At 40.7% G+C, this 16,688-nt stretch overlaps 1 protein-coding gene across 6 annotated transcripts in view; it reads right to left on the reverse strand.

Annotated features, from left to right (window-relative positions):
* Positions 1–11,586, reverse strand: part of PTPRU (protein tyrosine phosphatase receptor type U) — a 74,104-nt gene extending 62,518 nt beyond the window's left edge. For 5 of the 6 annotated variants that reach the window (XM_075195509.1, XM_075195508.1, XM_075195506.1 and 2 more), the window contains exon 1: positions 11,350–11,586. In XM_075195509.1, coding sequence (XP_075051610.1) covers positions 11,350–11,422 — 73 coding nt within the window. In that variant the 5' untranslated portion in view covers positions 11,423–11,586. The remainder of the gene's footprint in view (positions 1–11,349) is intronic. The other variant, XM_075195510.1, reaches the window with a different exon arrangement.
* Between the last annotated feature and the right edge of the window lie 5,102 nt (positions 11,587–16,688).

Here is a 16,688-nt window from a genome sequence, read left to right on the forward strand (position 1 = left end):
ATGGTCCAGCGTGCAGGAGATTCCAATAAATTGTACATAGGATAAAACAACAACAGATATATTTACATAGGTACGACGAGCCATTCAAGCAGAGGAAACAGCTGTTTTCGCTATAAAATGCCCATCGCATTATTTACAAAAGGTTTCAACACAAGAGAAATCTTAGACTTCTCCTGCCATAATCTATTTATCCTTTTTAACACAGACCCCATATATTAATATGAGGACTGTGAACTTATCCAATTTACAAGCTTAAAATCTGGCAGAGTCTTGCAGAGACCCCTATAGACCGACCTTATGCAGGCAGAGCCTTCTCGCAAAGTATTTAGGTTGATCATTAATATGGAATGCTTCTGACCATTGGGGCAGTGTAAGGAGCAACGCGAAGCTCATCCTATCACAGAGGAGGGGGGGGGGGCTTTCGCATTGTTTCCCAAACAAGGTAAGTGTTGGCAAATATTTGCGATGCAACATTATGCATTGTAGCGACGCTGCAATAGGCTGGGTACACACTACAGAATTTACTGACCAATGTGTTATCTATAACGATTTTACTAACGACTACAAAAAAAAAGAATTTCACGATCAGCATGCTGATGCATGCGTACGTGCTATACTTGTTTTAAAAGGTTTACCCTCAAATCTGTGCTCTTCATCTGTCATAACCGTCGGCTGAAAAGATCATGGGGTAGATTTATCAAGCTGCGGGTTTGAAAAAGTAGAGATGATGCCTATATCAACCAATCAGATTCTAGTTGTCATTTTATAGAATGTACTAAATAAATGATAATGATAAATGATCCTGATCGTTAGTGCATACACTGCAGAATTGGAAAGATGTTGATCCATAGGTGAACGAGATTAATAGCTCTGCTGAACAATCAAAGCAAATGATGGTCAGTGCTTTGGAACGACTATCATTCATCGACTAAGTGTACACACTAAAGCGATGGACGGTCATTTATCGGATGATTGGCCCAATATTTGGTTGAAAACAACGTGTGTACCCAGCTGTACATATTGTTGTCTATCGCAGTAAATATAGCATAATTAGTAAGTAGACTCCCAAGTGTGGTATTTTTGCATGAGTGAAAAGCTCTCTTCATCACATTGGGTTTTATATGACCCAAACTATCGAAACTAGTGGTCAGCATTAAACGCCAAATGTGTGTAAAGCACCTTATACATTTTTTTTTATTTGCTGGTACATTTATTAATTAAAGTGACAGCACTTCTGTCATACTTGCCGACTTTGAGATTCTCCCTTCCGAGAGATCCCAGAGGGGAGGTCAAGGGCAATGCAGGGGGGCGTGATGTCGCAAATCACATGGTTTTAGCACTGTTCCATGGCAAAATGGCACAGTAGCTTCTGTACCAGCAAAAACCATACAATAGAGTTATGTACAGCTACAAGAACTAAAATCCATCACTGGCCAGTCATTGCAATCCTACTCCCTTGTTCACATGTAGCACAAAATCTGCTGTATTGTTCTCACATCCTAACTCCACCTTATTCTACCTACACTTTGACATCACTCCTCAAACACTGCTTTTGTTAGTGCGCAGACTACACAAACCTTAAAAAAAAAAAAAAAAACCTCTACAGTACTGCATATACTACTTCATTATCTTTGCTGAACTATCAACACCATAGTTGCCAACTCCCCCAGAAATTATATATTTTGCATTGAATTGTGTCATTGAGGCCACCCCATCCTATTGAAGTGGGTGGCATAAGGCTTACCCTTCTGGGGGTCTGGGAGAACTACCTGAAATTCGGGAGCCTCCCTGACATTCCTGGAGAAAAATCAAGTATGATTTATGTTTTCTACTATAGAAGTACAAAAGTTTATTCCATACTTGCCTACTTTCAGCAAGTTCTGTCCGGGAGAGGGGCGTGACTGGAGGCCGCAACGAAAATGCTGTTTTGTTGCGGGGCGGGTCCAAAATGACGCATTTCACCGCGAAACACGCCATTTTGGGAAGGTAGTTGTGGGATGCGGGAGACTTGCCTGCTGTCCCGGGAGTCCGTGAGACCGACCCGAATTTCGGGAGTTTCCCAGACATTCCGGGAGAGTTGGCAAGAATGGTTTATTCGTTTAAGGCTGAAGAAAGGTATTATGTCATTTGACACCCAATATAGCATGATTGCTAGACAGGTAATTGCTTTGGAATGTGGGCGCAGTAAATTACTAAGCTTTTGGGGTAATGATAATTGCCATGCCATTCTCACTTTTAACATCTCTATATTGGTTTTGGGAAAGTTTAGCACTCAATGCTCATCTTTAATTAGCATGGCAAATTTATTTTGCTAAATTTATATGGTGAACACATTTTCAAGCCAAGTTGGCTATTTATCAAATAGCCATATATGCCACATGTAAATTATATACAGTATCGCCCAACTTTGATAAATAGTTTGTATTGCCCATATGATTTACAACTAGTCAACTACAGACAGCCATACTGGGCTATGCTTTTTTCCAAATTAACATTAGCCAACACCGATTGGTCCTGAGCTGGAAAGGAATGTGGCTCTATTAACTAGTAATTGGCTGAAAGGGATGCGGGTAGGAAGGAGGCATGGTCTGCTTATTTCTCACAAAGATGCTTCAGCACAAATTGCGTCCTGAATATGCACGGAAATTGCAGGAAGCAAAAACTAAGCTTTTAAGTGGTTATGTTGAGTTGCACGTTTTTTAAGATACGTGGAACTCAACATAGTGTGCTGGTAGCGTATGTTGATGCGGCCGCATACTAAAGAACCCCAACTTGATGATGACTGATGTTTTAATGTGTATTAAGGTGTATATAAAAATATATATTTTAAAAAAAAGTGTCACCACCCACCAAAAGTGAACCAAGCACCAGCGTCATAACCTGGGCTGGTTACCACTAATGCAGTGGGTGCGAAAAATGTTGCACCCACCAAAAAAAAGGTGCACCCATCTAGGAAAAACCAGCCCTATGCTGATAGCCCTGGGGCTCATCGCAATACACCTGGATGGTGAGGTAATTATTGTAAAATGTAAAAAAGTAGCATTTTGAAATGTTGCACTACTGGTTCCTGGCAGCCATAAACTGCTTGGGTATGCTGGTGTTAGGAATATTACTGGCACTTGTATAACTAAGCCAGCAAATCTATGGCTGACAGAGTATAAAGGCACTTGGAGAACTAAAAGCACCAGCATGCACCGGTATCCATAGCCCTCTGGGACCTGTAGTGTCACATAGAAAAGTACTAAAAAAACACATACACCATATTAAAAGTCCTACAGTCATGGGCAAAAGTTTTGAGAAAGACACAAATATTTTTTTTCACAAAGTTTGCTGCTCAGTGTTTTTAGACCTTTCAGATGTTGCTATGGTATACTGCAGTACAATTACAAAAAAATCATAAGTGTCAAAGGCTTTTATTGACAATTACATTAAGTTTCTACAAAGAGTCAATATTTGCAGTGATGACCCTTCTTTTTGAAGACCTCTGCAATTCTCCCAGGCATGCTGTCAATCAACTTCTGGGCCACATACTGACTGATGGCCGTCCATTCTTGCCTAATCAATGCTTGGAGTTGGTCAGAATGTTTAGGGGTTTTGTTTGTCCACCCGCCTCTTGAGGATTGATCACAAGTTCTCAATGGGATTCAGGTCTGGGGACTTTCCTTGCCATGGACCCAAAATTTTGATGTTTTGATCCCCGAGCCACTTAATTATCACTTTTGCCTTATGACAAGGTGCTCCATCCTGCTGGAAAAGGCAATGTTCATCACCAAACTGTTCTTGGATGGTTGGGAGAAGTTGCTCTTGGAGGATGTTTTGGTACCATTCTTTATTCATGTCCGTGTTCTTAGGCAAAATTGTGAATGAGCCCACTCCTCTGGCTGAGAAGCAACCCCACACATGAATGGTCTCAGGATGCTTTACTGTTAGCAGAACAGAACTGATGGTAGTGCTCACAAGTGATGGTTACGCTCACCTTTCCTTCTCCGGACAAGTGTTTTTCCAGATGCCCTAAACAACAATCTGAAAGGGGATTCATCAGAGAAAGTGACTTTACCCCAGTCCTCAGTAGCACAATCCTTGTACCTTTTGCAGAATGCCCCTGATGTTTTTCCTGGAGAGAAGTGGTTTCTTTGCTGGCCTTCTTGACACCAGGCCATCCTCCAAAAGACTTCACCTTACTGTGCGTGCAGATGCACTCACACCTGCCTGCTGCCATTCCTGAGCACGTTCTACACTGGTGGTGCCCCAATTACACAGCTGAATCAACTTTAGGAGACAGTCCTGGCGCTTGCTGGACGTTCTTGGGAGCCTTGAAGATCTTGATGATTCGATAAATGGTTGATTTAGGTACAATCTTACTAGCAGCAATATCCTTGCCTGTGGAGCCCTTTTTGTGCAAAGCAATGATGACTGCACGTGTTTCCTTGCAGATAACCATGGTTAACAGAGGAAGAACAATGATTTCAAGCACCACCCTCCTTTTAAAGCTTCCAGTCTGTTAGTCTAACTCAATCAGCATGACAGAGCCTTGTCCTCATCAACACTCTCACCTTTGTTAACGAGAGAATCACTGACCTGATGTCAGTTGGTCTTTTTCTGGCAGGGCTGAAATGCAGTGGAAATGTTGTTTTTGGAAAAAGTTAATTGTCATGGCAAAGAGGGTCTTTGAATTAATTGCAATTCCTTTGATCACTCTTCATGACATTCTGGAGTATATGGAAATTGCCATCATAAAAAACTGAGGCAGCAAACTTTGTGAAAAATAATATTTGTGTCATTCTTAAAACTTTTGGCCATGACTGTACAGCTGCAAGGACTAAAATCCATCACCGGTCAGTTGTTAAACCCAAAACCACTTGTTCACATGCAACACAGAATCTGCTGTATTGTTCTCACATCCTGACTTTGTTATTCCACCTACACTTTTACATCATTCCTTAAACACTGCTTCTGTTACTCTGCCAACTACACAAACTTTAAAAAACAATAACTTCAAGAGTACTGCATATACTGTTATACTTCATTATCTACTCACAGGAGTATGCAATTTGTATTTTTGCTGTATATTAAGTTTTTTTTACATCTGAGCATGCGCACAAAAAATTAGTTCCGAAATGAGTGCTTTGTGATCTTGTACAGAAGTCAATAAGCGTATTATACGCCAAAAACACAAAATTGTGTTTCACTCACATCAGTCCCTGCCCTATTGGAGCTTACAGTCTAAATTCCCTAAGATAAACACAGAGCGAGAGATAAAGAGAGAGGCTAAAGTCAATTTGATAGCAGCCAATTTACCTACCTCTATGTTTCTGGAGCGTGGGAGGAAACCGGAGCACCCGGAGGAAACCCACGCCAACACATAGGGAGAACAAACAAACTCCACACGTATAAGGCCATGGTCGGGAATCGAACTCATAACCCCAGTATTTCAGACCACATCACTCATTAATTAATAAAAATTCGGGACTACTTTGTACATTGGTAGACATGTCCCTGAATTTTCCTGTAGAAAGTGAACCTGAAAGGTGGATAGAGTGTCCCATTGAAAAACAGGCCAAGGTTTGGTTTCTATCACCTCTGAAAACAAGTAGAATAGAGCAAGTCCTTTTGGGGATGGGGTGGCTCTGTAGCCCTATGAATATGAAGGAACACCCAAAAACATGCACTGTCTCAATCTCTTTTTCCAATAAAACCCCCCACACATATAAAAAGGTTAGATTAATCCAGGATCCCCCAGTGCCCACTAGACCCCATGCCATATGCCATGAAATGCCATAACCTATATTGCCTTATTGATGATCCAGCACTGACAAACAGCACCACATTTATATATTAATGCCCCCATCTTTACCCACAAACACCAGGCATATTACATTGAAATTAGCATATTTGCATAAAGATAGACACAAAGGGGAGGATTCAATTCCCCCGAAGTATCGCCGCGTTAAACGTATTACTGTTACTAACCTGGCTTTCTGTTTGCAGCTCTCTAAGCTGCGAGCAAAAATCTGGCATTAAAACTACCGTAATAACGGTAATAGTGCGCAGGCCGCGATACATTTTCAAGTAACACGGCCAATTGAATTCCCCCCAAAGTGCATTTGTACTTTGGTGATTAAATTTTTGCACATTTGTAACTGACTTTTAGGGGTCTATTTATCAATTGGAGAAAGCCCCCATATCCAGCAAAAACTGGAGTTTTCACTTGATTTGGGGTTTTTTCCTATTTATCAAAGCCCTCACCAGGGGCCACTGGCTATGCATTCCTATTATAAAACACATGCAAGTCCTCCAATTGATAACACCATTTCAGGGTGGCATCTGTCAGAAACACCCACAGGAACAAATTAATTAAAATGAAGCATCTTTTCCCATTTTTTTTCTTAAATGGTGTTTTTTTTTAACTTTTTGTTGTTGCATCTGGAACAGTTCCAGTGTACATGCACGAGCTGGCAAGCATGTGCGCAGAGGGCCCCTGCGCCTGGCCTGGCGAGCAGTGAGACTCCTCTCGCCCAGTGTTGTCGGGGAGCTTAGCATCGCTCAGCTGCCTCTATCACATTTGTTTCACAAATTACAGAGTGAATATTTTCTATTGCTGGGATAAGCAGTGCTAGAAAATCTTCATCAAAGAGGGGTCCTAATAAATAGACCCATTTGTGCCTCTGCTAAGTATTCATTTTTATAGTTTTTATAATGTACAGTTTGCTAGATCACCAGAAACCATATAGCATAGCCTAATTCACCCACTACACCAAGTATGTTTCCAAACCTTCCCAACATATTTTCCAACTGCAGCAACCTGGACTGAATTAAGCAATTGTATTTTATTTTAAAGACATTACAGCAAGTAAAAAATGAGTGGAGAAAAAAAAATCAGAAACAAATACCGGTTGAAATGGTTCATGTTTATAGGTGAAAAGATTCTGATCATTATATATCTGTCCCCTATGCTGCTCAGACACTGAATTAGCCTATTTAGTCACCTCTGCATTAAACAAAAAGTGAAGTTATAAAAGAGCAGCCATTTAGTAGTGAGGCAGCAGTACCACGTTACCCTCCCCTTTTAATTTACAGCACAGACATTGCCCCAGTTCCCACAATAGGGGGATTTTACAGGGCTGCAGTCTGCGGGATTAGCCGAGTCCCCATTGTTTCCCGAAGCGTCTGGTCCATCTAGCTGAAGAGTCAGCGGGATCGCTGATAGGAGACAATATTAACCTCTTCCCTTCTACTTGTTTTCAATGACAAGCTTCTGTTCTGTCCCTGGCACAGATTACGTGGGGATAAGATAACCAGGTGTCATGTTGGTTGATAGCGCTTGAGAGGTGTAAAATGTAATCACGGACTATTTATAACTCAAATGCATCTGCAATATATTAATTTAACTATTATTAACTGCTTAGATTGTGGACAGTGTACAAGGGATTTTTTAATGAAATCTGTATCTAAACACAGAACAATATGATACTATCCTATGCTCCCTTCTCTCGCTAACACCTCTCCCTTGTAGAGCTGCACCCTGTCTGCTAGATTCGCCCTGCACCTTAAAATTCTCCATTTCCTATTAACCCTCAGTTGATAACAACGCATCCTGCTCCACATTAACCTTTGTTATATCTGTAACCTGCGGCTATGAAATGCACTCGCTATCTCTCCGCTAACAATGTATCCTATTATCTACATTCAGCAACTTATTTTCCCTGTACTCCTTACACAACTCTCCCGGCACTGAGCATATTGTCCCTGTATCAGCACTGTGCCTACTGATCTTGTTCTCTCTCCTATTAACACCCTACACTTCCTTCTGTTCACATTGTAACCTTCTTTTGTTTCCCTCTTCAGACTCCAAGCGCCATGTGGCTGTTTAAACAAGTTGTAGGATGCATAGACTTGTTATTAATAGGATTTTGACAATGGTTGTGCTGTGTGTGTAGGACGAGAGGAATTCCGTGCAATCGTCAACATTAATCTCGTGACAATGAAAGAAGAAGTCTGCGCCATACAGAAGAGTTGCTTTAAGGGATCTTTGAGCATATAGCAATGATTTATTCACAACAAAAAATAATTGGAGATAAAATTTGCTACCACTGATAACATAATTAATACACTACTATACATAATGTAAACGTGCTAAGTAAGGAGTGTATACTACAGGTCCACAGTGTTAAATGTGCACAAACAGCATTTTCCTGCATAGAAATTGTGATCTGATAACATAAAGTAACTACAACACAGCTATGCAGGGCCTACTGCTGGTCAACGGATGTGATACTTTAGTTTCTATTTACCCAAACATTTCTGTTTATAAACCTATGTTGCACAACAATAGAATACAGTCATTTTGCTCCAGTGTGGTTTAGGGATTTTCTCATGTTACGAGTAACACTGCGATTCCACGCAGAACCCAGCACAAATTGTCTCATTGAAGATGCATCATTAATCCTTATGACTACCATAAGAAACCCGCATTGGCTGATCCTATTTGAAAGCATGTTGCAATTTCAGAGCAGCACAATCCAGTGGAAATTGACATTTTTGTACAGTGAATTCATGGATTTTGGATCGGTGAGGCCACCAACATGGTCAATGCTGTTTTTGTGCAATCACCTGCACAGAACTACACCATATTCAAGACGTACAAGCCCTAACTTGACAATCTATTACACACATCGGTCATTAGGTCACGGACCTTCTTGTACAGTCATTATGAGAACACGGTGAAAGGGGATCGGGCAGTCACAAAGACATTTCCAAACTCACACTAGACAGAAAAAGGACTTTGATCTCATTAGGAAGGGAAGTTAATCACCTGAAAAAAACTATTTTATGGTGTTATTGTCCAGAGTCAAATTTAACTATTTCACTGCCTGAACAAACGCGGTCCATACATAGATACAATAACATATATTCCTACAAAAGTTAATTGATTTATTTTTAATTGCATCTCTAAATGTTATTGTAATACAAATATTTTAAGCGTGTTGTTGAACCACCATCCATATAGAGGCTCTCAATAACTCGTATCTGCCACAAAACTGCTTTATATACCTCCTGCATTATATACTATGCACCTTCTCCTTAAACGCATTCATCTCTCCCTGCAAGTTATTCTACCAACCTATCTACTGTGTCATCTCTCTCCTATAACCAACTCCATAAGTTCCATATAACTATTCCTACATCTCCTATCTCTCCATATAACCACTTACTTCAACCATATACCTACTTCTATAATTCTTCCTATCTCTCATAAATAGGCCTCATATAATTACATCTCTAACTCCTACCTCTCCATATACCTGCATTTGTATCTCCTTCTATATCTCCATATACCAGCATCTGTATCTCCTCCTATCTCTCTGTATACCAGCATCTGTACCTCCTCCTATCTCTCCGTATACCAGCATCTGTATCTCCTCCTATATCTCCATATACCAGCATCTGTATCTCCTCCCATCTCTATATAACTGCTTCTATACATCCTCCTATCTCTCTACATGTAACTGCTTCCACTACCTTACATTTTCTCCTATTTCTAGATATCACCGTTCCTTATGACATGTTTCTCAATATATTCACATTCCGAAAAAAATCTCCTTTATCTGTCCCTACAGATCTTTGAGGTAGTATGTATCCTTGTGTCAGCAAATACAAGTTATATAAATTATTAATAGGTTAGCAACTAATTACTGAATTCAAACTCATTTTTAAAACCTTACAGAAAAGCCTTTACTTTCCCAGTACATTCATTAACTCAAATTTAACAGGCGGCCTGAAAAAGATTTCAAGTACACATGCACGGCACATACCCCTCCTCTATCCACTTAAAAAAAAACATCAAAGGGAGGTATGTTAAACCGTAAATAGCAAGGAGGAAAGGGATTATGGAAATAAAGGTGTGGAGGAGGGGAAGGTGTTTTAGAAAAGAAGAAAAATGTGAGGAACGGAATGAGCCAAGTGAAGTGGTAAAAGGGTGATGGGAAGTTATTGGACTAGTTACTGTAGAATAGATGGTAAAATAGACATTGGTTGTAGGATGGAAAAGGATAGAGAGGTCTGATAGACACCTTGATGGCCAGAGATGACTGACAGCAGACACTGAGAAGAGAAAAAGAAAACGAAATTGAACAGTAGCCAAGTTAGAGGGGCTTCAGAGATGACACATGAGGGGAGACACTGGAATGATATTTGAAAGTAGAAGGTAATCCAGTGGGTGAAGGGTGGCCTGGGGAGATGGGATCCAGAGAAGTATAAAGAAGGGAATGGAATAAGGTATACAAAAGAAAGATATGAGGGATGAGAAGTAGGAATGCAGGGATCCAAATAAGGGTACAATTATAATTGATTAAAAAGGTGAGCAAGGACTGAAATAATCAGGGGGGGGGGGATAAAGAAATCAGCAGGGGATTTAAAGAAAGTGATTTGCATCCTCGAGTGTGAATGACAAAACGGACTGCTAAACAATTTGTCAATAGGAGACAGAATTGAGAAGATAGTGAGGAGTGGTATATGAAATAAAACAGGGTAGAGGAGGGACCGGCATGTACTTTACAAAAATGCCCAAAAGACTATTTAAAGTACAGGTAATGATTTATGAAGATACCTGGTATACTTTAATTTAAAATGTAAGATGTTGAAACCTTGTTTCTGTTACTGGATGGCAAATAAGGGGCAATGAAATCATTACAGGTGATACAAGAGCAAAGGGTGCTGGGAAAAGTGATATTGGGGCAGGAAATAAAAATGAAGGGGAGTGGGCAGAGAACAATAGGGATGTTAGAATGGGACAAAGAAGGAAGAAAAAGATGGGGGCATTTGGAGCAAATGCCAAAAGAAAGGGGGAGGGGTTGGGCGCACAAGGGGCTGTGGAAAAGATTGGAATCAGAAGAGAACTATGAGATAAGTACAAGGAAATGTGTAACGCTGAGATGGAGTAAAAAGAAATAACAATGGAAAATGAGTTATTGGTGAGAGAGGCTTGAAATTAGGTTTAAATATTGGAACAGGGAGTAATAAAGACTTAGGGGTAGAAGAAAAGAAACGTACACAAGGATGGAGAAGTGAGAGATTTGGACACGTTTAATAAGGAGTTACATAAAGACAGAGAACCGGACGTGAACAGAGAGTACATTATAAAAAGGGGGTGAAGTTAAAGTGAAACTATACTAGGGCAAAATAAAAGAGGGGTAAGGTTGGGACGGGGAGAGAATGCAGAGGTTCAAGTGGCAAACAAGTGATCCGGAAAGGGGGAGGTAAGAGGAGGAGTAGAGAAAGAGTAAGTGATATGGGAAGGAGGGAGTGTGAGAGCAAGAAGAGGGGGAGGAACAAAAGCAACCAGTGACTGACCTGTGGGAGTCTCAGTCTCCAGGGGGAAGCACAGGGGGGCGATCAGGAGCAGCAGTGCCAGCTGGGGGTACATTTTGCCCTTCTCCACTCTATATCAAACCGGTCTTCTCCCCCCTAGAGCCCAACCTGTAGGCTTCCCCCTCTATCACAACATACTCCTCTCCCCCCTTTCATTCCTGCCTGCTCCAGCACGGGAAAGTTGCAGAGTGGAGCAGAGTGTCAGACTAGCTCAGTGTATCAGGGTTGACGTCATAGACTTAAGAGTAAAAGCTGCAGCACTGCCTCCTGCTGGACGAAGAAGGGACACGGAGCAATAGTGACATCTGCTGGGCGTACGTGGAATATAGATCATCAGTTCCTTGCAGAACAAAGTATTGTTGGTTCCAAATCAAGCAACCTGCAGCTTTCCCCTTTTTTATCTGCTATGGAACTACAAGTCCCATGATTCATACTTCCATTACAACTGGCGATTCTATATTCTAATCCGAACAACACAATGATTAATTTTATTAATTACACTTTTTCTTCGCCTCTTTCGTAAACGTAATCGTCCATATTAATAAGCAACAGTTAATATCAGACGTAACATTTCTTATTACACTGTTGCAGTATTATATCGTTGGTTGGCTTTGCCCTAACCTTTCTCAGAATAATATTATTTCTTAGCCATAGGTGAACATTTTTTCTTGGCAGTTATTACTTCCTTCCAGGAGTACAAGTAGATTTGTCTTTATTGCAGGAAGGAACTATACCAAGCTTTAAACGTGTAACAACCTAATCCCCATAGTGAACATTTTGCACATCGTCCAATTTAATGGGCTCAAATTGTTCGTGCATAGTTTGGATATGTCGATTATTCAGTTTACTATTTCTCTGTAAAACATTGCTTTGCCAACTAACATTTGATGTATGTGTATGGACAAATTTTGTAGAGGATTTTTTGCTTAGAAATCGGCACGATCAAAACTGGGTTTATTTTCCGCTTTGGTAAATCCACAAAGCTCCAAATAATTTCTTGCAGGGATCAGTGTCCTGCCAGATCTATTGTTATGCCATAAACATTAGCAGACCGTGGTCTATTTTACAATACCGTGCATGGATCTGCGCAGCAAAATCCATTAGTAAGGAAAGTGTGCTTGGTGGTGAAATGCGGATTTAGGAGAATGAGGGAGGAAGAAGCACTCTGCAGTGCACGGTAAATGATGTGCAATACTATAAACCCGATCCAACCCAAGTACAGTAAGCAATAAAGGAATGATTGCAGGCGTTCCTGCTTTGTAGGGAGTGGAGCTCTTTAGACGTGCAAATTGACCTGACATACAGTATCCCATACACTACTTCCAAGGTAGCGGAAATCATTGCTTTTACAATAATTATAGCTAAGCCCTTTACTCCATACAGGCACAAGTATGCCCGCAAAATGCACATACAAAAACGCAAATGCATCAATGTATTTGAAAAAAGAAGGAAACCGAAATTCGTTATTTGAAATAAAGACAGCCTCGGGGTCCAACTGCTGTCTTGAATTATATCAAACATAGACGAGTGTACTGCTCAGTACAGAAGGAGGAAAAGAAAAAGTTTAAATTGTAGAGCAATAACACGTTTAGGGGCCTATTTATCATCTAGTGTAATTTACCCAAAGGTATCGTGTTTCAGACGCAATTTGGAGGATTCTTCAAATTTATGATTGTTGCATCGCAGCAGATATCGTGGATACCTGTTGCTTTGCATTCTATTTCTTTTTTCTGAGCAGTCACAATAAAATAGTTTGGTGACTGCTCCATAGCGCAATCTAGCAAGTTCCAAAAATTATAAATTTTTCGGAAACTTGTTATGTGGGGTACATCTTCATCATTGGTCTTTTCTTCACTTTTCATTTCTATCCAGGGACAGCTCATGTGCAAAAGGATCATGTGATCCTTTCCTGTCAAATGACAACTGTTTGCTCTTCACACTGCACAGTAGGGTTCGGCTGTTCCTGTTGAGATTTTTTAATAAATATGAGAAACAGTTCAGTCCTTATCAATGCGATAAGGATTGAAAACTATTTTTCATTTTATGCGGTGGTTCATAAATGTGCCCCTTAATGAGCACAGCTATTTGGTACCTTAATGATCAACACCATTTTTACATTCTTGAGGTGTGTCGACGTCACCAGGAATAATGTATACTAGCACTTGGCCTTGTGCAGGTACGCTTTGTAATGTGTAGCAATATTTATATATTAGAAAATTATTTGGTAAATAGAGCAAAAATGCTATTTAGAAAATAAGATTTGTTGCTTTGTCACGTTGTCATTATTGAAAACAGGAGATCAATCAGCGCTCTATACAGGGATTGGGGAATGGGATCTGGATGCTGCCAATTTCTTCATTGGAGGAGAGCCTGATCTCTCCCAGAAAAAGATAAACTTTAAAATTAATGAGAGGAGACTCAGCGCAACAGGTAAGGATTGAGCAAACAAAAAACGGTAATAAAACTTGTAAAAATACTCCTCAGACTCTAAACATATGTTCAACAGGCAAAGCAAAACCAAATGATGATAAAGAATGTTCACAGGACGTAACCAACAATAAAGATTAGTCTGAGTGACAAGTTTAATCCTGTATATGTTCCACAGAAACGTCTCTGTATATAGTCCTCCCTCAGTCGTCCTCACGATAAAGGATACGCATAAGAAAGGAGACAAGAGGGAGATAGAGCTTGTCGTGTGGTAAGTTCTTAACAATTTATTGTAAAACAGATAAAAATCACTCACATTATGGACCTCATTTAGAGTCAGACGCAAAGTCCGTTTAAGAAGTGTAGGAGTGGGAGTGTGCTGCAGCTTGGTAGGGTATTACGAGTGGCAAGTAATCCCAGTTGCGTCCCACTCTTAATACCCTATCAAGCTGCGAGCAGTCCCTGCAGCTAACACTTGCGCCACCTAATTCCTGCCGCACAGCTTTAACCCTGTTTTGACGTGTGTTGCGTCTGCGCCTCACAGCGACTAGGATGTATATACATGGTCACACCTTCACAATTCCGTGTTACTCCCATTCTCTCGTAGTGAGTCGCAGGCTGTCGCAAGTGTTAATTGCATCCAAGATGCAGGCGGATTTGGTGCTTTCTGCACGTGTGTGGTAGTGTTTTTTGCTGGATACGCCTAAAACGGACTTTGCGCCCGACTCTAAATGAGGTCCTATAGTGGGTTTCTAAAGTCCTTAAGTGGTTTCTTTGCCCCAATCTCTCCGGCACACAGTTCTCAAGCCACTGGTTAAAGTGTAGGAAAGCCGTGAACAGTTCCAAAACACAGGGGGAACTCCGTGACTTCCGGATGCGTGGCTTGAAAGGTATCACTTTCTGATTGGGTCCAAACGCGTTTTGTCACCTGTGGTGACTTCATCAAGGGGTGGCGTTGTCATTATGTCGTGTTGTGGCGAGGTTTCCTTCCAGTAGTTAATTGTTTCCAACCAAAAAATTATGTTTTCAATATTTGTCTCTTTGTCACATTGTCGCGTTTTCGCTATGGGGTCTAATTATTTTTTCAATGCTAAATAACTATGTAAGATTTGGCAGCTTTACCTTGAGAGCTGTGGAAGATATTCGCCAACAAACAAGCAAACTTCTTCTTTTACATATATAGATTTGTTACTCTAGCCAAGACAATTATATTTTGTTCTTTGTCTTGTCAGATAGGGTTTTTTCCTGTGAGCATATTGGGACATATTTTTTGTAATATGAAGGAAAAAATAGACAGATTAAATGAAAAATTAAACAGTTTTTCAAAAAAGAAAAATTTCATAAATTTCCCCTATTCTGCTATCTATAGCAGAAGAATGCCATGTGATAGCTCATGCCGTTATATAGGGTACAAAGGGGGTATAAAGTCATTTTTATTTTTTACTTTCTGGAACTTTTCCTTTTCTTTAGTGGGTGAGGGGCATTCATGAGTCTCAATAGAGCTGGAATCCATTGTGCGAGTGAGCCCCATCTCCCTACAAAATTCAGCTCTGTGCTGATTGGCCTAGGGCTGGCTTGGCATAATGGCAGAGGGACCCCACTCTGTGGGCTTCTCTTCTATAGTGCCACCAGTCCAGGCTGGCAAAGCCTGGTGCTGGTAATATTAAATTCGGGGGGACCTCATACTTTTTGTCCCCCAGATTGTGCTAATATCAACCTAGGATGGCAGCACTAGTTTTTATAGTTTTTTATAGTTTTTACACTGTTTTGGGGGGGGAAAGTTAAAATTGATTGATTGATTTATCTGCCCCATAAGGCAAAGAGGTGTGTATAATGAAGTGTATGCAATTTCCATAGTATTCAAAATCGCACAGATGTAAAGATATTTAAATTAAGGAATGCAATTTACACTTCCGTAAGTTTAAATTGCTTCAAACACTACATCAGGCCCACAGTGTGTAATTATGATGTTGAGTAGGAAATACTTTTTTTTTTTTTGCGTAAAATACACATTTCAGGAAGATTGCACCCTCCCCAGTTATCCTGGGACCCACATACCCGTAGTCCTTCCAGGAGCCTGGCTATCTGTTTCCTGAATGTACCTCTAAATTTTTCCTCAGTGTGCGCAGAGCCGAATGAGGGGTGGGGGGCACACTGTAGAATGGCACTGTCAGTAACAACTGAAGGTAAGTAACATGCTATATAGCGTGGAGTGTAATGAAATCTATAGGGAGGGGGCTGTAATGAGAGATACAGGGAGGGGACTGTAAAAAAAACTATATAGAGGGGCTGCAATGAAAGCTATAAGGAGGAGGCTGTAATAAAAGATATATAGAGGGGTCTGTAATGAAAGCTTTAAGGAGGGGCTGTAATGAGAGTTATAGGGAGGGGGCTGTAATGAGAGCTATAGGGAGAGGGCGGCGATGGGGGCTGTAATGAAAGATAGGGAGGGGGCTGTAATGAGAGAGGTATGGAAATGGCAATAAGAGAGGTATGAAGGGAGCAATGAAAGAGGTATGGAAAAGGCAATGAGAGAGGTATAGAGGGGGCAATGAGAGAGGTATAGAGGGGTCAATGAGAGAGGTATGGAGGTGGTAATGAGAAAGGCATGGAAAAGACAATGAATGGTATGCAGTTGGCAATGGGAGAGGTATGGAGGGGGAAAAAGGACATGTATGGAGGAGGCAATGGGAGAGGTATGAAGAGGGCAATGAGAGAGGTATGGAGGGGGTAATTGGAAAGGTACGGAGGAGGCAATTATGAGTGGTATGGAGGGGGCAATGATAGTGATAGGGAAGAAGCAATGTGTGAGATATGGGGTAACAATAACACAGTTTTTCCTCCTGTTTTTCATTAATGCCCTAAGTGCCCTAACACTATATCCTTAATTTTAG

This window comes from Mixophyes fleayi, chromosome 2, assembly GCF_038048845.1.
Source record: "Mixophyes fleayi isolate aMixFle1 chromosome 2, aMixFle1.hap1, whole genome shotgun sequence".
Taxonomy (NCBI): Eukaryota; Metazoa; Chordata; class Amphibia; order Anura; family Limnodynastidae; genus Mixophyes; species Mixophyes fleayi.